Genomic DNA, 21,630 nt, shown 5'->3' on the forward strand with positions numbered 1-21,630 from the left:
CTAAAATATCAAGCAGGGCAGTGAGGAAAGAAGAGCTCTGCTAGAGCTCACCACTTTCTGGACCATGTTTCTCTCTAGGCTTTTCAGTCATCTCTGTGTATTTTTTGTCTGCAAGAGTAAATGTTAATCACATTTAGAAACTCCTAGTAAAACAGACTGTATTTGAACACGATGAGAATTACAAAAATGATCCTCTGCTTGTAGTATCTAAATAGCACTTTATGCAAGCCACACTGGGAAAACTTTTCAGTTAGTGCTTTTATAGGTGATTATAAAAGCAATAAACATAACATTATACTACCACTACTGTAGATAAATGTGCTAACTACTCGCTTTTTACATGACATTTGATTTGGCTTTGAATTTCTGCTCTCCCAGCTCTTCTAGGGGACAGCACCCCCTGCACAAACTCTGCACAGACTGCTTCAGTGCAGAAAGAAGCAATTTCAGAGAATCATAGAATCACAGACTGGTTTGGTTGGAAGGGACCTTAAATCTCATCCAGTTCCAACCCCTTCCACTAGACTAGAACACCTTCCACTAGACCAGGTTGTTCCGAGCCCCATCCAGCCTAGCCTGGAACACTGCCAGGGATGGGGCAACCACATAGAAACCATACCAACAAAATGCTAATCAAAATACAAAATGGTGTTGCTTCTATTGTTTGTAGTAATAAAGTAATACAAAAATTATCCGTACTAACCACTTCAGTAAAGGATTAATTCTGAGTAATTCCAGTTAGTTTATTAGTGAGGCAAAAAGTGTGACAGAATTTGGAAGCCATTCTGTTGTTGTCCTTTTTAAATGCTGCCACCTGTATGTCAGAACAAATGGTAGATTAAATACTTCTTACTGAGAAAACAAGCTAAGACACCTAGCAAAAAATATCTTACCTTGCTAGTGTAATTACAACAAGTTTTTATCTCTGCTTGTCATTGGCAACAGTTGAGTATCTTAATTTTTCTTTTAGCTTTAAAGGGCAGATCAGTAAGCTTAGTCAGCAATTTTACATTAGTACAATATTTGCACTCAAGGGTAAGTGGCTCAAAGTTTACAGTGTGAGAAGCATGGTACAAAATAGAATCATAGAATGGTTAGGGTTGGAAGGGACCTTAAAGCTCATACATAGGCAGGGACACCTTCCACTAGACCAGGTTGCTCCAAGCCTGGGACAGGGTGTTGGAACTAGATGAGCTCTAAGGTCCCTTCCAACACAAACCAGTCTATGATTCTATATCAGTTTCATCCTAATTCAACTTGGACTGCTGATGTACTGTAAACTTTTCTTTTCAAGTTTTCAGTTCTCTGTTACCCTGCAGAGGTTGAGGAGAATCATATAATAGTTAGGGTTGGAAAGGACCGGAAGATCATCTGGTTCCAAGACCCATGCCGTAGGCAGGGACACCACGCACTAAAGCATGTCACCCAAGACTCCATCCAACCAGGTTTTGAACACTGCCAGGGATATCCAGAAAAATCATGTTGAGGAAGAGGATTTAGTTAAATTATGTGGATTTTTTTCAAGTACAGGGTTCCCTTCAACTGGTAAATCTCTCCCTTTTTTATTTCTCCTTTCTTTGCAATCATTTAACACTGCCATGTTGATTTCACGCTAGGTAGGTCTTTGGGGCCAACACCCTGAAGACTGAGAATCAGAGGAGACAAGAACATTTAGCTTTTAAGCTTTTTTCTTTATCACTGCCCCTGTCCTCAGCCCCCCATCAACAGCATTTTCATGAAATGTAGTGCCTGAAGGTGGTAAGACCGGTGTTTTACCAGCTGAGCATCATTTGGCTACAGTAAAGCTAAAGATACAGACAAAACTTTGAATTTCACTCCTGAAAGTTCAAATCAGATTTGTGTCAATAGATTTATTTTCCTGTACTTGTAATTAATGTCAATGGTACAAAATGAGGAAAAAAACCCAACTGAGTAGTGTTCACACATTTAGTAATCACTTTTTGTGGGTCTGTTTTGTGTGTGTGGGGAAAGGGACTGAACAGAAAAGAATTGCTCAGTTTCCAAATATGCCCTCATTAAAGTGTGCTGGACATGGGTAAACCACTGGAGTTTGCTGCTGTTATCACCAGGAAGTTCATTCTTCATGGTGTGAGGGGTGTGTTCTGAAATCTCAGATTTTTGGTATCGCTGCCTCCTCTTACCTCTGTATGTGGTGCCATTGGCAGGATCCAAGGCTTTCCAAGGATTTAATTTTCCTTTCACCTCCACAGAGAACATAATTAGTGGCTTAATTAGGATCATCGTCCACTAGTGCTGTAACATCAGGCTAAACCAGCTGTGAGGTACTGGCCAGAACTTACGATAGTGTACAGTTCCTTTAGGAGCTTCCACTAAGAAGGAAGAGTGTCAAAACTCCCTAATCTTTCTGAAGGAGTTTCTTGATTAAACATTATGAGGGGAAGCAGAATTTACCAATTAGACTTTCATATACTGTCATCAGCCAGGCTAGAGAGACAAAGTTCATGTCTGGCATGTCTACTGGCAAACAGAGATTGATTACCATTCTCATGGGATGTTTGAAAGGAATCTGAAACATTGTTTGCATTACTAACGAGCCTTAAAATAGTGGAGTTGACATTCTGAGGGTGTCAAGTAGTTCTTGCTAAAAGGAAAAATACCTTTCCTTCTGTTGTCCTCATTTTTAAAGGTTGCCTTTCTGAGCCATTGCCAGCCTGTTGTGTAACAGTGCTTCCTCCTCATCTCTCCACAGGTTGGTTTGTTGAGGGGTGAGCCCTCTCAATAAAGGAAGAAGTGTTTATATCAAGAGGTGATACAAACCTCCTAATGTCCAGGCTTTCCTTCCTTCAGTGGTGATATATATTTATTTGTAAACAGCAGTGGAAGATGCAGTTGCCTCTAAAGGAGCATTCAAATCATCCTTCTGTCCTACAAATAGTTTTGGCCCAAGTTATAAAAGATGGAAAAAAGGAGTTGAAGAGCGTGTGAAGACATAGCATATATATTTGTGGGCTGCACTGCTCTTTTCAGAAAGCTTTCTCATGTAACTGATGCAGAATAAGATAAGATGCTATACTGAGAACAAGGACTGTAAGCACATAGGTGACTAGAGATAGATAAAAGCAATCAATGTAATAGGGATGAAAATGAAACCACTTATACATGAATCATGAACTAAAAGACAAAACCCCCAGAATGAAATACCCCAAGGAATGAATTCATTTTGCATGAGCTCTATGTTAAAGAACATTCTACTACACAATTGCAAAGCCCTGCTGGCTTTGAAATACTATGCAATTCCCAGAAGAAAACTAAATGAAGAATTAAATAATGCATTTTTTATGAAGGCCTAGCTAGGAAATCATTATGGTCTCATTTATAATCTCATTTATAGGAGAATGAGAAGTGTGTAACTCCACTACTGTGGCAAAAGTGTGCAGGTAAAGGTAAGTAGCCATTTCTTCCTTTTAACCCTGGATCTATGTACCATCTTATTGCTTCCTTTAACTAACATTTAAGCAACACTTTGAAAATTTAGTCTAAGCTACTAAAATGTACTATAAAGCTGTAAAGAAACTGCTGTATCAGCCAGAAAAAATAGTAGGTTAGTTTTACATAATTCTTTGAATAAATTGCAAAACATATGGTGCTCTGAAGTACCTTCATAAAAACATTACTGAGACAAGATAGACGCATCTGTGCTGTAGCAGAGCTGAGATTGATTCATGTTAAAGGATATTTCTAAACCTAAGGCATATCCTTCTGAGCTGTCACAGAAAGCAAACCTACTGTTCCCAATAGACACATTTTGCTTACATACGTAAAGAAAAAGTGATTCAGAAAGTCCGTGCATTTGTAAACACTGGACCAAATCCTGACTGTATGGAAAGGTTATGTGTTCCCATGTCCCAGGTGTAGGGAAGTCCTCTCAGGTACCTCTTTTTTTTGACAGCTCTTGGAGGAGCAAACATCCATGAAATATCCTTGGACAAAAGAGTCATCTAGCACTGCAGTGGGGAGTATTAGTAGTTCCAGCAGGTGTTTTTACTTAATGTTTCAGGAGAGTACTTTAAGATGCAAAGATCTTTATGCCCAATGTACAAGTAGTGAAAGTCCAGTGAAAGAGAATTGAATGAGACTGCCCAGTTAATCAATGGCAAGACCAGGATTCAGTCTGGTATTTTATAACTCCTGCTGCAGACATCTCTGCTCAGGACCTTCCTACTTTACTATGAAAGAGATGAACTGAATCCCAGGTGCTCTCTGAGCTTAGGAGTGTCTACATCCTGATTTTTAATTCAGTGTCCTCAAGATAGAAGAGCTACCTGCCTGTTTTCAACCAAGTTTGATTTTTACTTAGCATAGTGTAGTTTACTATCTAGCTTTTAGCTCAGGGACTGCATGGATCTGTTTTGAAGATAGCTGCCTATATTATGCAAGAATAAGTACAGCACGCTTTGAATAACAAATTGCTGCCTATGTCTGAGCACTACAGGTTTTTACACAGGATTTTGAAATTTATACATTGAATGGAAGGTTAAAGTTGATTTATTTTTTTTTTATTCAACAGGGTCATTACTTCTCCCAGGAGAGGTGGAACAGACAGTGACTTATTGTACACCTTTTTTTGATAAACCCATGTAACTGAAGTCCAGGACCTTGTCAATTCCCCAGCCATCGGACAGCAAAACCCAGGAGGTATGAAGTCATGTTTGTTTATTTAAATATTGGCTTCTAACATTATTTCCACAAAAACAGAGAGATAAAGATGGAGAATGTGGAACTGCTATAAGTTAACAAGTCACATTATTGATTTTTTGCATTAAGAATTAATGAAAAAAATACGTTACGAACTGAGATAAAAACTCTTAACAGAAAGTTACTATTTTGTCTTGCACAGAGCTGCTGTATAATCTGACATTTTCAAAATGTGTACTTCAATACTTTAAACTGTGTGTGTGATTTTTAGTATTTAGTTGGTGCAACTCACAAAATACTCAAGTAAACTCTTGCACTTTCTGACTTTTTAACAAATCATTACTCATGTAGAATGATGGGTCATGTAATTTTCCAGTGATCTCATGATCTTATGACATAGTACAATTTTCATTGGGCTGAAGATAGGAAAAATCTTTTGCAACAAGAAGTTAACGAATAATCGCTTTAACGTGACAATTAAAAGTAAAGAAGGTTTTAGAATATATTGTGATCAGAATTGGTCATTTTCCTCTTGGAAATGAACAGTAGCAAGGTGCTGCTGAGAATCTGCGTTGTCTAGGTCTGACATGGAAAGATTTGCTTTATGGAGTCTGAGCCTTTTAATCAGTCACAATCGCTACATGAAAATGGCCATTTTTCCTCAGAAATTCAGTTCTTTCCAAGCTTCCAGAAGGTGTGGATGGCTTACAGGCTGATTTTAAGTCATTAAGCTTCCTATTCAAGTAGAGTGTGAGCATTAAGTTTTGGGGATTTCTATTGCATAGTTCTTCACCACTCTTTTTGCCTGCCTGATCATTGTAATAGAAGCTGAAGTTAGGTGCTGGCTGAAATAGGCCAGTTTTGGTAGTTTCATGTGCTTATTGATGTCCCATGAGGCTTAAATCAAGTTTATAAATGATGTGTGACCAGTGAAAGTTCGATGTTACAGCAGTGCATATGGTACCTCCTTTCCTGAGCTCAATTGCATTTAGCTCTTTGCAATAAACTCTTTACTATAAGAAACAAGTCTGCTTTGGGAAAAAGTAAATGTTCTAAAATGACCTTTCAAGCTTTACTATCCACCATTTTGTGAATAAAAATGCTGACCCTTTTCCCTAAGGACTGACATAATTCAAGGTTTTTACCTTGAGAAGTATCCCTTGGCACACAGAAAAACCAACCTAGAATGACATTTTATAGTTTTCTTATCTGGTAACTTCTGTATAAAACCAAAGGAGGGTTGTGGCAGCCAACAGTGTTCATAAAGGATTGCATGTGACCCTTTAAACTATAATTCATGGAAAATAGATGACGATCCCACTGCATGCAAAATTCCTTTGTGTTTGAGTAAAAGTTGCTTTATAAAAGAGAAACTGAGTACTATTACGTTGCTTAGAGTTTCACAGAATCATAGAATCACAGATTGGTTTGGGTTGGAAGGGACCTTAAAGCTCATCCAGTTCCACTCCCTGCCACAGGCAGGGACACCTTCCACTAGACAAGATTGCTCCAAGCCCATCCAACCTGGCTTTGAACACTACCAGGGATAGGGCAGCCACAGCTTCTGTGAACAACCTGTGCCAGTGTCTCACTGCTGCATTTTTCAAGGAGAAAGACTTAAGATTTTCATAACCATTTGGTTGGTGCCAAGCTACTCAAGATGAAAGCAGTCTATTCCCTAAATAATACATGTATTTGTGGCTTCATTTAGATTATATAACTGTGGCCTGATTTTTAGAATGTCAAGGCTGAAGAGGTCCATTTTAAAATAATTCTGTTCTTTAAGTTCTCATTGCCTTGGAAGTTAAGGTTTGTATTGCTTATGGCAGGACTAGTTTAGAAAGAGAAAAATATTTTCCCTGGAGACATTCCTACTTTGAAATGAGGCTGTTCTCTGCCCATCAAAGCAAATCTGTTAGGGAAGGGCAAAACTATTCCCTATGAAAAACAAACAAGCTTCAAAAATAGTTCAATGTAGGATGTCAAATGTCTGTTACAGATGCATCTGTGAAGGACTTTAGGGCAAGGTGTGTATTGCTGAATGTATTGCTAGGGAAAGTTTAAAAAAAGAAGCTCTGTTAAGACCCAGTGTCTGACTTGGCTAATTTTTAAAGAACAGATTGTCTCCCTGAAAATGTTTTTTTGTCAAAAGCAGTTGGAAAGAGGCTTAGTGAATGACACAGCAAATTATTTATGTTGTTCACCAGTGTTGCTTCATCTTTCTTCCCTGGTTTTAGCATAAATATATTTCTGAATTTCAATATCAACAGTGCAATATTCATGACTTCCCACAGGTCACTGAAAATTCAAACAGCATTAACTCCATTGTTGAAGTACGTTATCACAGAAGATTTACCTTCCCTACCCAGATATTTATTCTGTCCTTTATTTCTACTTAATAGTTTATTTCATAAAACACATTAGAGTTTTTTGCTTCCTAGGGTCTGGATTTGTCCCTATTTTCCCTTCACCTCCCATACATATGAGTGCAGTTGAATGAGTATTTTCCATCCACTCACTATAAACATGCATTCAAATTGGAGTTCATCTCACCTACCTTCAGCTTTAAATGTAGTCTAATTTAGTCCTTCTGTCATCAGGAAGAGAGATGGGCACTTCCAGCGAGTGATTCATCCCACTTGCTGTAGTTGTTTGTCCTATGATGGTAGTACGTGTCTGTCCTCAAGCTGACTCTCAGCTGAGTCCTTTTTGGCTGGGATTCCATCTTAATCTGGAAGACTAATTTTTATATGGCTGGGATTAGGAAAAATTAATTCTTTGTTAATTATCCTTTGTTTGTCTTTAGTTTGAGCATTTAAAAAAGTATTTACCATGCCTATCATTTTGTCCTGTGACCAGACTCTGAGGAGTCTGCTGCCTCCCTGGGTCCAGAGTAAGGGACTTCACCAGAAAACTCACTCATCTGGTATCGCCCTGCAACTACTATCCTTTATTAGTCTTCCAGGTGGGCAATGAGGAAATCTCAAGAAGCCTGAGGGGACTCAAGAAGGGCTTCAGGGCCTTGGGGCAACTGGTTCAGGGTTTGGGAGCCCAAGTAGTGTTCTCATCTCTCCTGCCAGTCACAAACAGTGACAATGGTAACATCAGAAAAATGGCATTAAGTAATTCCTGGCTCCATGACTGGTGTCAGTGCCAAAATTTTGGGGTTTTCTGACCACGGGTCAGTTCATACAGCACCAGGCTTGCTGAGGGGAGATGGGTTATGCCTGTCCCAAAGAGGGAAATAGGTGCTAGCCCAGGGTTTATGGAGAGAGCTTTAAACTAGGTTTGAAGGTGGAATGGGATAACACCAGGCTAACTAGACATGAGCCACAGGGTAGCATGCTGCTGTTGGAGTCGAGATCCACAGGGCAACTTAAATGCATTTCTGTCAATGCCCACATCATGGGCAACAAACAGGAGGAGCTGGAAGTTCTATGGGGCTGGATGAGTTCCACCCAAGAGTGCTGAAGGAGCTGGCAGAGGAGCTTGCTAAGCCACTCTCCATCATTTGTCAGCAGTCCTGATCTAGTTGGCAGGTGCCAGAGGTTTGGAGGTCAAAAAGGGCAGAAAGGAAGACCCAGAAACTACAGATCTGTCAGTCTGACCTCAGTACTGGGAAATGCTGTGGAGCAGATGATCCTAAGTGAGATCATAAAGCATGTGTGGGAAAATGGAGGGATAAGGCTCAGTCAGCATGGGTTTATGAAGCAGGTCCTGCTTGACCAACCTGATCTCCTTCTATGATAAGGTAACCCACCTGGTTGATGAGGGAAGGGCTGTGGTCATTGAATTTGGACTTAAGTAAAGCATTTGGCACAATTTCCCACAGCATTCTCCTGGAGAAATTGGCTGCTCATGACCTGAATAGGTGGATTCTTCACTGGGTTGGAAACTGGCTGGATGGCCAAGCCCAAAGAGTGGTGGTAAATGGTGTCATATCTAGTTGGCAACTGGTCACTAGTGGTGTCTCTCAGGGCTCAGTTAGGGCCAGTGCTGTTCAATATCTGCATTGATGACCTGTGTGAGGGGATTGAGTGCACCCTTGGTAAGTCTGCAGATGACACCAAGTTGTCTGGGAGTGTTGATCAGCTGAAGGATAGGAAGGCTCTTGCAGTTCAATCTGGACAGACTGGATTGATGGGCTGTGGCCAATGGGGTGAGGTTCAACAAGGCAAAGTGCAGGGTCCTGCACTTGTGCCACCACAACCCCATGAAATGCTACAGACTTGGGCAAGAGGGGCTGGAAAGCTGCTTGGTGGAAAAGGGTCTGGGGTGCTGATTGACAGAACTAAACATGAGCCACCAGCTTGTGCCCCAGCAGCCAAGAAGGCCAACAGCATCCTGGCCTGTATCGTCAATAGTGTGGCCAGCAGGACCAGGGCAGTGATCATCCCCCTGCACTTGTCACTGGTGAATTCCCACCTCAAATCCTGTGTTCAGTTCTGGGCCCCTCATGACAAGAGAGACATTGTGGTGCTGGAGTGGGCCCAGAAAAGGGGAACAAAGTTGAAGGGTTTGGAGAATGAGTCTTATGAGGAACGACTAAGGGAACTGGGGGGTTTAGTCTGGAGACGAGAAGTCTCAGGGGGAACCTGATCACTCTCTACAACTACCTAAAAGTGAGGTGGGGATCGGTCTTTTCTCCCATGTAACAAGTGACAAGACAAGAGGTGATGGCCTCAAACTCTGCCAGGGGAGGTTTAGACTGGATATTAGGAAAAATTTCTTTACAGGGAGAGTGTTCAGGCATTGGGACAGGCTGCCTGGGGCAACGGTGGATTCACTGTCCTTGGAAGTGTTCACAAACTGTGTAGACGAGGCCCTGAATGACCACGGTTTAGTGGTAGCCTTGGCAGTCCTGAGGTGATGGTTGGACTCGATGATCTTAAAGGTCTTTTCCAACCCAGTTGATGCTGTGATTCTATGATTCTATGGTTCTGTCTTTCTCTGCAGAATGGCAGTACCTGTCACCTGAAGTACAGCTTCATTGAGTTTCTTTGGCTTAAGGTTTTACTTACAGGCCTCAACTGAGCTTTTTTTTTCTCCTACATGCTATGCATAAATACAGTAAGAACAAATAAGAACTGAAAGACAGGACTGACTAAGTGAAAGAAGACGTAAGAGTTACATCTTCTCAGAGGGCAGTTAAGACGCAGAGAACGAGTGACTTGTCCAGAATGATGAAGCAGAAGTGAAAAATTGGTCAAGATTTATTGACTCCCAATGCAGTGCCCCAAGCTCAAGACATACATCATTATATATTAATTTTATTTTTTTTAACTTCTTGTTACTGATTTAGTAAGCTTTCCCTTGAGTATACAGTGAAATCATTGGTGAGTATATGTGCATACTTCACATAGTTTGAACAAGTGAATCATAGAGTGCCATAATTACACACAAATAAAAATCCTAGGACAGAGACAAGCTGTTCAGTTAGCTGTAACTCTGCACAGATTAATAAAGAGAACTGAGTTGCCAATTATCAATAGACTTTTGAAAGTCTCAACTTTAAGGTACTTTATTTATAAGATTACTTTGAAAACCAGCCTCTAGCAAAATACTTTAGTTATTAATAGGAATATTACAGTCTTTTCTGCTTTAACTTGGACATCCAGAAACTGTTAATGAAAATTATTTGTTTTCTTCAGGGTAAATTGCAGGAGCAATCTTAAGCTACTGTCAGTTTTCTAATGGAGCAAATTTCTATTCCCAGAGAGCTCTCAAAAAGATTTCAATTAGGTGTTAAATTAGACACCTGAAATTCACCTATTTCTCTCAGCTCTTTAGGCAAAAGTAACAAGATCATAACTTGATCAGCTCAGAGTACTCGATGTTCTGTGGCAAAATGTCTTACTTTTGAAACAGATGAAAATTGCAGTTTGCAGTGTGAAAATTTTAGACCACTTGTCTGTGTGGAAGGTTGAAATGAATGGCTTTTTGGGAAAAGAAGTGAAAAAGAGACTCCCTAGTGCACTGAGAAATCATTTGAAGGATGAAGCATACTGGTAAATATGCAGTGTGAACAAACTTTTCTAATATGCAATGAGTGGGTAAGAGAAAATTGTTAGCAGTGAAGTTGAGTGTGTTCTACTTTGGTATCTAATTTCCATAAGCATTTGGGGCTCGAGCTTTTAAACAAAGGTTTGTCTACTGTTTCTCTGCACATGCATAGAACGTTCCTGGAACAACAAGGTCGACATAAGGGCATAGTGAATGTGTATACTTTCAGTAACTATGTTGGTAGAGAAAACGTAGATTTGGTTTTGTAGAATCCTCATGAAGACTTGCTGTAATTTAACCTCTTCTTAGCTTAGTTACCTATAAATGTGGTAACAAATGTTCATAGAATCACAGCATGGTTTGGGTTGAAAGACACCTTTAAAGTTCATCTGGTTCAAATCCCCCCTTCCACGGGCAGGGACACCTTCCACTGGACAAGGCTGCTCCAAGCCCCATCCAACCTGGCCTTGAACACTGCCATGGATGGGGCAGCCACAGCTTCTCTGGGCAACCTGTGCCAGTGCCTCCTCACCAACCTCACAGGGAAGAACTTCTGACTAACACCTAATATAAATCTCCCCTCTGTCAGTTTAAAGCCATTCCCCTTGTCCTGTCCCTGAAGTCCTTGTCAAAAGCTCCTCTTCAGCTTTCTTGTAGGCGCTTTTAGGTACTGGAAGCTGCCCTAAGGTCTCCCCAGAGCTTTCTATTCTCCAGGCTGACCAAGCTCAGCTCTCTCAGCCCATCTCCATAGCAGAGGTGCTTCAGCCCTCAGAGCATCTCTGTTTCTTTCTCTCTAGGCTGCCCAGGGCTCTCTGGATGGCTTCCCTTCACTCCAGTGTCTTGACTGCACCACACAGCTTGGTGTCATTGGCAAACAACATTTGCTGTTGTTACAACCAAAGAAACCGAAAGATATTTGCACCTTACATTGTAGTTTAGAAGAGTGTTTTGGATTTCTGCTAGGGAAAGACAGGTAGTAATGAACCCAGTTGCTGGTACCATTACTAGCATGGAATTTTAAGATGTTTTGCCTGTGGAAAAGATGAAACCGGACATGAATATAGTGAGGAGGTCGAGGAGTTGACCTTAGACTTAATAGGAAAGAACTTGTTTGCAGGCTTTGTCTCACGTACACATTCTTGACCATGCTATTTCTAAAAGTTAATGATGGTTTACTGTTGCAGAATGACTCTAGGAGCAGGACCATGGAGCCCTGGAGGACTGTGCGAGCAAGGCAGGGGGTGGCCCCCACAGATAACCGGAGACCGGACATGGGAGGAGAACGTGGAGGAAGCTGTGTGGGGCTAACCAATACTGTTGTGCCAAGGAGGAGTGGCTGAATACCACTCCTATATATATGTAAACTGCGTCACAAATAAACTAGAAGTTGCTTATCACCCATATTGGGTCGGCCTGTCTGCTTCTCCTCGCCGCTTACAAATGGCGCCCGAACAGGAACACGGACTACAGGGCCCTGGTCACTGGGGACCCGAATTACAGGGCTCCGACTAGCAGGGACCCGGAATACAGGGCCCCGACTAGCGGGGGCCCGGGATACAGGGCCCCGGTTAGCGGGGACCCGGATACAGGGCCCTGGTCGACGGGGACCCGGATACAGGGCCCCGACTAGCGGGGACCCGGAATGCAGGGCCCTGATTAGCGGGGACCCGGGATACAGTGCCCTGACTAGCGGGGACCCGGGATACAGGGCCCCGACTAGCGGGGACCCGGGATACAGGGCCCCGACTAGCGGGGACCCAGGATACAGGGCCCCGACTAGCGGGGACCCGGATACAGGGCCCCGGTCAGCGGGGACCCAGATACAGGGCCCCGGTTTAACGGGGACCCGGATACAGGGCCCCGGTTGACGTGGACCCGAATACAGGGCCCCGGCTAATGGGGACCCGGAACGGCGAGTGAGTGGTGCCGGCGGCAGCGGCCGAGAAGCGCGGGCAATGCTGCTGCGGTGGCGTGACGGACCCGGGTGCTTGGACTAACCAAAAGGAGTCCGCCGCTGGGGCGAGCCAGACACTGCTGCGTCGGGAGGCCGATCCGGAAACCGAGATTACAGGACGACCCAGAAGAAGACGATCCGGAAAAGGCTGGCCATGAAAATGGACCGAGAGGGAGCCCTGGACTTATTACAGTGCTTTTTATAAAAGCGGGGAACTGAGCCCTGAACTTTTTACAGTGCTTTTTATAAAAGCGGGGAATTGAGCCTGAGACTCTAAAGCAGCTAGCAGGTCTAGTGGCTGTAGGGAAGGCTAAGGGATTTTTTGTAGATCCTAATACAGTTTTTGAGGAGAGTGAGTGGTGAAAGTTTGGTGAAGAACTATTTGACTCAATGCTTAATGATGATAAAACAGGAAAGAAACTCGGTAAACCACGGAGAGAAGTAATAAACTGTATAAAAAGATACAAGGCGGAAAATAAAACTGCCGCAGTAGCAACGGAGAAACTAGGAACAGACGTCCCCGGTCGGTTGAAACCAGGGGAAGATTACAACTCATTTCCCACAACTCGCGGAAGAACAGGGTTCTCCCCCGCCCCTTCCTTTTCTCCCCCTCCATCAGAAGGTGCCGCAGAGGAGGTGTAACCCCCTGCTCCCCCACCACCCCAGTTCCGAAAGTAGGGACTATGAAAAGGACAGAGAAAGTATATTAGAAGGTACACGTATGATAAATGTCGAGGAATCCGAAAGAAAGAGGGCGGTGCCTCGGCGCCGGATCGATTGCGGCGCCATTTTGAAGCATGCAGTAGAAAATAGAGATCATGCGCTAGCAGGAGATTTAAAGGAACTGTGAGCCTCTCCAACCCACTATGCCCTAGAGTGAAAAAATTTTTAACTCAGTCACAGAGGAGCCAGGTCTGCAGATGGCTACATACCGAACGAGATACATCTGATAAGAAAGACACAGCTGCGAGCAACGGAGACCCCGAGTTCAGCGCAGGATCAGCCCCCGAATCCCCTGAATCCGATCCAGATTTATATCCTCTGCTTCCAGACCCTGACTCTTCGTCTCCCGGGTCGGTCTGCTCAGACTTACTGGCCAAGGAGACGCTCAGTTGTAACAATGGGTAACCAAGGATGCGAACATTATTGGGGAATTTTCTGCAATGGGCATCTTTGCATATCCTGTGTTTACTACACAGCAGGGGGCTAAAGAGTGGGAAGCTCTTGATCTCAAAATAGTTAAGGAGGCCTGACAAACAGTGACCACGTATGCATTAAAATCCTCTTACACTCAAGCTGTATATGTTATGATTTTTTCTTGCAATTGACGGGGAGCCCATACAGTTTCTCTGTGATACTCATGTACTAGAAGTTGGTAAATATAATTATGTCCAGGTTTCTGTCAACCCTTGGAGACCTCTGTAGATAATGCTGGCCACTTCTTCCAGCACAGGCTGGCCACCTGTGTCGGAATGAGTGTGCATTTTGGTCAGTATAAAAGCCCAAGCCTCATACGATGTGGGGGAGGCAGAGCCTCTGCGGGGACGCCCGCTAAGGTTGAGCCTGCCACCTCGCACTGCAATGATGCTTCTCGGAGCTGGTTTGCTGTTAGTCTCCACAGGGTCCTTGTGCCACGTTCTGTACGTGGGACTGTAGTGGGAGTAATGATGGCTTTTGCAGGGACAAAAAAAAAAAAAAGGGGGGGGGGGAGAGATAGAGTGTAATGATGCTGCACTTAACCTGTCTACTTCTCAAGAACTGAAGAACTGATAACCTGGGGGAGGGGGTATATGTGTGTTCTCCTGCCTACAGGTCCATGGTGACTGCCTGCAAAGTTTGTCAAGCCTTGCCATGAGCTGGACAGAGGAATGGAAAAACCTGATGCCTCAGCTACAGGAGCTGACTGTGATTACCCCAAGCAGAATGAGACAGAGGAAGAGAAAGAACAAATAACTGCAAAACATCACTTGGGGACAACTGAAAAGTAACATCCTGAATATGTGTGCTTGTAAAGTAGCTATTGTTAGAGGTTATGATTGTGTGTATAAACCCACCTGTATTTACTAGCTAGTTGCTAAGAAGAAACTGCACCTTGTATTGTGTAGATTTGTCACTTGTAAAAGAGATGTTAGAGTATGGAAATTTGCAGTAGCTGACAGGGTCAGCTACTTGGGTCAGGACACCTGACCCAAGCTAGCCAAAGAGGTATTCCATACCACAGCACGTCATGCCCGGGGGGGGAGATAGCCGGAAGGGCTGGGAGACGGCAGGGTTGGAGGAGGCATCGGTCAGAGCATGGTCGGGCTGGGGGGGCAAGTTATCGGTCGGCTGGGGGTGAGATGTCGTATTCTCTTCCCTTGTTATTTCCTTTATCATTATTATTACTGGCGGTAGCAGTAGTGATTTGTGTCATACCTTAGTTACTAAACTGTTCTTATCTCAACCTGTGGGAGTTGCATTCTTTTTGATTCTCCTCTCCGTCCCTCTGGTAGTAGGGGGAGGGGAAGAAGTGGGGAGTGAGTGAACGAGTTACCTGACTGGGTTTAAACCACAACACATGGTCAGGCATTATGGTTATATGACTAAAACTCCGGGTATTCTGGTCCAGTACAAGGATTTGGAAACCGGCATTTGGAAAGGTCCTGCGGAAGTAAAACTAACTGGTTGAGGTTATATGTGTGTAAATTACAGATTCCGGTTTGCAGTGGGTGCCAGCTCGATGGGTGAAACCCTGGCAAGAGTCAGCACCGCTCCAGGACATCCCCCTTGTCAGTGATTGAATTAATTGAAATTTGAGCTTAGGACATCCGTTTTGTGTATGTTTTCAGTCCTTCTTGAAGTGAAGGGAGCAACCTTTTTTACGTTAAAGTAAACAAACAAAAAAAACCCCCAAAACCCAAAAAGAACTACCCCCCACCCCCACCCCCCCCCTCCCCCAAACCTCCAGGGAAGCAAGATGAGCGCGGGATACAGACGTATTGTGTGATTTTCTGGTGGTGGGAAGGTCTCTCATATGCTCTTATCAGGGGTATTGGGCATACTGTGACGGACCGTGGACTTGGGAGCCCATATACAACTCATTTAATACAGTTTCTCTGTGATACTCATGTACTAGAAGTTGGTAAATGTAAGTATGTCCAGGTTTCTATCGACCTTTGGAGACCTTTATAGATATTGCTGGCCACTTCTTCCAACATAGGCTGGCCACCTGTGTCGGAATGAGCGTGCATTTTGGTAAGTATAAAAGCGCAAGCCTCATACGATGTGGGGGAGGCAGAGCCTCTGTGGGGATGCCCGCTAAGGATGAGCCTGCCACCTCGCACTGCAATGATGCTTCTCGGAGCTGGTTTCCTGTTAGTCTCCACAGGATCCTTGTGCCACGTTCTGTACGTGGGACTGTAGTGGGAGTAATGATTGTCTGGATTTTGTGCTTCAAACATTGTAGTTGTGTGGAGTGTGCTTGTGGGATCCCATACGTGTGTGTGTGTTGAGGGCAGACGGTGTTCTGTGTATTTTTTTGTTGTTGGGTTCATGTAAAAGTTTTTAACCGGTAACAGTTTAACATTTCGGGCAAGAAAGGGTTAATGCAAAAGTGCGGTTGCTGGCAGGTATTTATGGTTGCTGCTGAAGCAGGCAGGCAGATGTAGCTGCTGCCAAGCAGGCCGGCGTTTGTAGCTGTGCAAAGCAGGGTGAGCGAATTTGGGGAAAAAAAAAAAAAAAAAAAGCTGACCTCCGATTCAGCTCCCGGTGCTCCACCGGCGGAACGGCCAGGATGGACGCCAGAGCCGAGGAGTGAAGGAAGAAAAACCAAACAACAAAACAAACAAAAAAACCCCAACAAACCAAACCAAAACAAACAAAACCCAACCTCTCAATCTATTGAGGCAGTTTGTAGAGACACCACAGACAAAGCCTAAAGAGCACCTGCGACACAGTGGGTGCATGGTAGGAGCCTTGCTTAGTATGTTTAAGGTAACCTGGGGGTGAATCCAAGACTTGCAGGAATAGATAGATCGGTTGTAATAAGAACTGCTAACTGAAAAGGTGAGAGGGGTAGTGCAAGCACAAGCTTTATAAGCCGTCACCTAAGCAGCATCAGGGTGGCAGAAAAAAAAAAAAAGAAAAAAGAAAAAAAGAGGCAATGATGCAGCAAACTCCTCAACTGTTAACAATGTGCAGTTTAACCTGTCTGCTTCTCAAGAACTGATAACCTGGAGGAGGGGCTATATTTGTGTCCTCCTGCCTACGGGTCCATGGCGACTGCCTGCAAAGTTTGTCAAGCCTTGCCATGAGCTGGACAGAGGAATGGAAAAACCTGATGCCTCAGCTACAGGAGCTGACCATGAATACCCCAAGCAGAATGAGATAGAGGAAGAGAAAAACGAATGATTGCAAAACATCACTTGGGGGCAACTGAAAAGTAACATCCTGAATATGTGTGCTTGTAAAGTAGCTATTATTAGAGGCTGTGATTTTGTGTATAAAACCACCTGTATTTACTAGCCAGTTGCTAATAAGAAACTACACCTTGTATTGTATAGATTTGTCACTTGTAAAAGAGATGTTAGAGTATGGAAATTTGCAGTAGCTGCTAGAAAATGCTAAGACAAAAGCTGGAAAGATTCTAATACAATGGTAGTGTTATAAAGCAGGTGATGGAACAAATTAAGAGGGTGGGAGAATTCCACTGGTAAGAAATTTCTTTGGCTAGTCCCTCACTGCCATCAGCATCTTCAACATGCTGCTGCACCCTGTAATAGTTACTCTGCTAATGTAAATTTGTGTGTGCCTTGCTGTAGTAGCGACTTGTTACTGGATGAAGCGGGTGAAACTCTGCATTGACAGCAAGGTGCAAGGACTGAGGCTGACAAAATGCCTGCTCCCACAGTCAAGGGCAAGACTGGGTTGGCCTCTGTGTTTGCCACCAAGAAGAACCTTTAGCTCCGCTGTTGGCTGCAACCCAGCAGGCGTGGAGCGGTGGAGACACATGCCATGCCAGACCTTGATGTGAAGGATCAGAGAGCTATACAGCCTGTTATCAGAGAGCCATACAGCAGAAAAAAGGGGCAGGCCCAGCAGCCTGTAGTTGGCATATGTTGGAGATATAATATAGTCCAGATCCCCTGCTCAAGTAGGGTCACCCAAACCATATCTAAAACATAAAGGGGGAAGATGTGGAGACAGTGTTCACATGGGAGAACGCATAATTGGTACATAAACTTTGAATAATCCTGAAAGATACAGCAAGGCCATGAGAGGCCTGAAGAAGCTTAAGCAAGCAAGATAAGAGTCTGGAATTCACCAAGTTAATGAGAACTGTGGACTGCTGGCAAGCTTTCAAGGTTGAGTTCTCACACCTGTGTTTAACCAATTATATGTTAGTCACTGAGGGTCTTCAAAACATGTATCCAATCATAATATGCCAAATCACTGTAAGTGCTTCAGCCGGGGCCTTGGCTCAACTAAGCAGACTGGGTTGCTGAGTTGCTAAGCAGACAATTCTACATCGAAGGCAATTTCTGATTTGTTTTAATGTTGACTCTGTAAGACATGCAACACTGCAGAACCTTTTGTTGTTGGAACAGGGACATGGATGTGAAGAGTTTGATGGAATGTGTTGTATGAGTCTCTCTGATTATGCTAATTCGATGCACGCACAGCTGAGAACCCTGGCTCAGCTTACCCAGCAATAGTAAATGAGCAATATCCTAAGAATAACTAGATGGTTGTCTTCACGGGGCATTACAGGTTGAGTCAAACACTGCTGTTTAAAGTATTGCACTTATGTATCATTGTTAGGTTAATCATCGTAGCTATTAGACTTGCTTATAGTTGTGTGATAAAACAGGTGAACAAAATAACCCACAATGCCTTGCTCGCACAAAGAAAAAGGGAGGAATTGTTGCAGAATGACTCTAGGAGCAGGACCATAGAGCCCTGGAGGACTGTGCGAGCAAGGCAGGGGGTGGCCCCCACAGGTAACCAGAGACCAGACATGGGAGGAGAACGTGGAGGAAGCTGTGTGGGGCTAACCAATACTGTTGTGCCAAGGAGGAGTGGCTGAATACCACTCCTATATATATGTGAACTGCGTCACAAATAAACTAGAAGTTGCTTATCACCCATATTGGGTTGGCCTGTCTGGTTCTCCTCGCCGCTTACAGTTTACCTTTTATTGTCTATGGACATAATCAAGGTAATATTTGCTTTCAGAATGAATACTGTTTTCTAAACCAACTCTTATCTGAAGTTTGTTTTTCTCATTTATAATTGCCTAGGGTCTCAAGGTCTGCATCTGAGATGGTATATATGATCCAGCAACTCTAGAAGCCAATGTAAGCCAGGCCCATAGTACATTAAGCCATTAAGCAATATAGATGATTAATAAAATTGTACAAAACCAGAAAAATATTTCCTGATCAATCAGTAAATATTAAAGTTTATTAATAAAAGATGTAGAATTTGCAGGGCATTTGCTGCCATCTCTATCAGGTTCCAGGTCACTGGAGAGAAATCCCACTACCACTTCTCTGATTTATTAGATGGCATTAACTGTGTTAATGCAGCTTCTTAGAAAATGTTACCAGAAACTGGGCCTTCTAAACTGAGTGGTAAGATGCTGAGTGTCCTTCTTGCCTTTCAGAAAAAAAAAAAAAAAGGCATATTTTTAACTTCAGTCCTTGGCTTCATTGAGGATTTGTCAGAAGTTTATAAAAATAAGCATGTGTTTAAATGTTTTGCTTACTTGGTACTCAAGTACTTAAATCTTTGAAACACATAGCCCTTAAGGAGATGTGCTGTTTTTCATGGTTGAAATTTCTAGACTTCTCAAAGGATAGGGGGCATTCATATCCATTTTGGGCAGCAAGGATGTGTCTTCTGTGTAGCTCTGGAATTAATTTTATGTAACTGCTGGCCATAAATCTTCTGTGTCTTGGCCCCTTATACAGCCTGCCACAGTTACTTGTTTTCATTATTTTATTTTATAGGCAGATTGTTTATTCTAAATTATTTCAATAAGAAGCAATAAAGAAATGCTTTACACTATGTCAACAAAGCAAACATTGGCAAATGCAGTACAACTCTTACAGTCATCATGCAAGAAATCCAAACCAGCCAATTGCATATTTCTGAGATGGTGAAAAGAATTACAGTCTGAAAATTGATTGTGTCATCTTGCTTATTCCAGGCATTTCCTTTGTTGAAACTGTGTTCTGGGAAGCATATTACATTAGTATCAGATGCATGTACACCCAAGCTCCATGTGATATTTGCTGAAATTTTAGGGATATGGAATCTGTCTTTGAAATTTAACATATCTGTACGTAACTGTCCATATCCCCACAGCCCTGCCAGTATTAGTGTCAAGAATGTAATAGATACATGCAAGGGAGGTTTTTAGATTCCTTGCCTTGGGCAAAATTAGCTAATTATATTCATTCAGATACAGTACAGCACAAATGGAGCACATTAAATGGCTTAAATTAGGTCAAATTGAATAATTGAATTTATTCTTTTACTTAAAAAGAGCTTAATCAGCTGACAGTGCTAGAGTCAGGAAGTATTAATTAGAAGTTTGTATTTTGAGCTCCCTTATCTTCACTTGCAGCAATGTTACTTACATATCTGTTTCTCTTCATTACAGCCACTAGGAGATGATGTTCACCCATTCTCACTTGATGAAGGATTTGATTATGACAGTGTGGCACTGACCCCGAAGTTCTCTGAAGCTGAGCTCAAGGCCATTATAGATTTGTCTGAAGAGAAGAAAACAGGGACAGATGTGAAGTCGGCATGAGCTGAAGACTGGGTTGAAGGCATTCTGTGCAGTGCTGCTAAATAACATTTTAGGGGGTAAATCTAGCACTTCACTTTATCCTTATTTAGTGGTTTTGTCTGTGTGGCCAGTAAATGACATCCTCAATACCTTTTTGCTTGCTGTACCAATGTGCCTTGGAGACTTTGGTTCCCTTCCCCTGTATCTCCTCCTTCCAAGTCCTCATGAGAACATGGAATAGGAAGATGGTGCTTGCTCAGAGTTCTTGTATAATAGCCATTCAGCTACTATATTATATGTCTGTACAATGATTTGCTTAGGCATTCAGGTTGACTGAAGTCTGCATTTGTTCCTGAACCCAAACAGGATTTTTGTATAATAATAATGTTGTATAGAAAATATTTATATAGATAATATTTTTAGTCTGCAGTGTTTAGCTATGATGTTGTTTTCCAGGTGGTACAAGGCATTTGGAAGGATGTATCCAGTGACAACCATGAATTCCCTTTTGTAGAAAAATCCTTGAGCAGGGTGCATGCTGTATTGGTTCAGGTGAGGCGTGCTGGAGTAATTGCTCCATAGGACCAAAGCTAGCTGGTGGAATTCAAAATAGCGCTATGGCTACTATTGCTTCTGTTTGGTGCAGACTCAGGTCCTGACTAGTGCTAAACTAGTCCTAGAGCTGCCGTTTACCTACTTCTTTCAGTAATGCAAATAAGAGCTTTCTGCAGCTGACAGATCAGTCCATAAACTCACTTCATTATAAGGTTTAAATGTACGGAGTTACATGAGTGGATAAATATGGGAATGTTGTTTTGGTTTTTTTCTCTGTTTTTTGAGCTACTTCAGTTCTGCAGAGAAATAAATATTCCTGTTTCCAATAAACTCGTTGAGTTCATCAAAATTGACGTTGTATAACTCCTAACAATAATAACATGTGCCTTCCACACAAAGTAAAAAATAATCATCTCATCCATTAAAAGAATTGGCATTGAAAATACAAATTTCTGTTCATATTGAAAATTGGCATTGAGGTGATTCCAAATTCCAGCTTATGGCTTATACTAAGCATCACTGAAATACAGCATACTCTGGAGTTGAGTAAAGGTGAGAAGAGTGTGTATCTTTGACACAGGGTAGTATGTACTCTAGCTATGAGGTTTTTAGAATTACTTTTTTCCAGCTTACTGTGGAAGCTTCACTATTGAGGTTTGGTTTA

The 21,630-nt window shown here is 42.7% G+C and overlaps 1 protein-coding gene across 1 annotated transcript in view; it reads left to right on the forward strand.

The window, feature by feature from the left end:
• Nucleotides 1–21,296, forward strand: part of IFTAP (intraflagellar transport associated protein) — a gene marked incomplete at its 5' end in the record, with an annotated part of 40,934 nt that extends 19,638 nt beyond the window's left edge. The window contains 2 exon segments of the mRNA XM_062632768.1: nucleotides 4,550–4,677; nucleotides 20,280–21,296. Of these exon segments, the coding sequence (XP_062488752.1) occupies nucleotides 4,550–4,677; nucleotides 20,280–20,432 (281 nt within the window).
• Between the last annotated feature and the right edge of the window lie 334 nt (nucleotides 21,297–21,630).

The sequence above is a fragment of the Pezoporus occidentalis genome, unplaced genomic scaffold, assembly GCF_034315485.1.
Source record: "Pezoporus occidentalis ecotype Australia unplaced genomic scaffold, CSIRO_AGI_Poc_V1 ctg398, whole genome shotgun sequence".
NCBI lineage: Eukaryota > Metazoa > Chordata > Aves > Psittaciformes > Psittacidae > Pezoporus > Pezoporus occidentalis.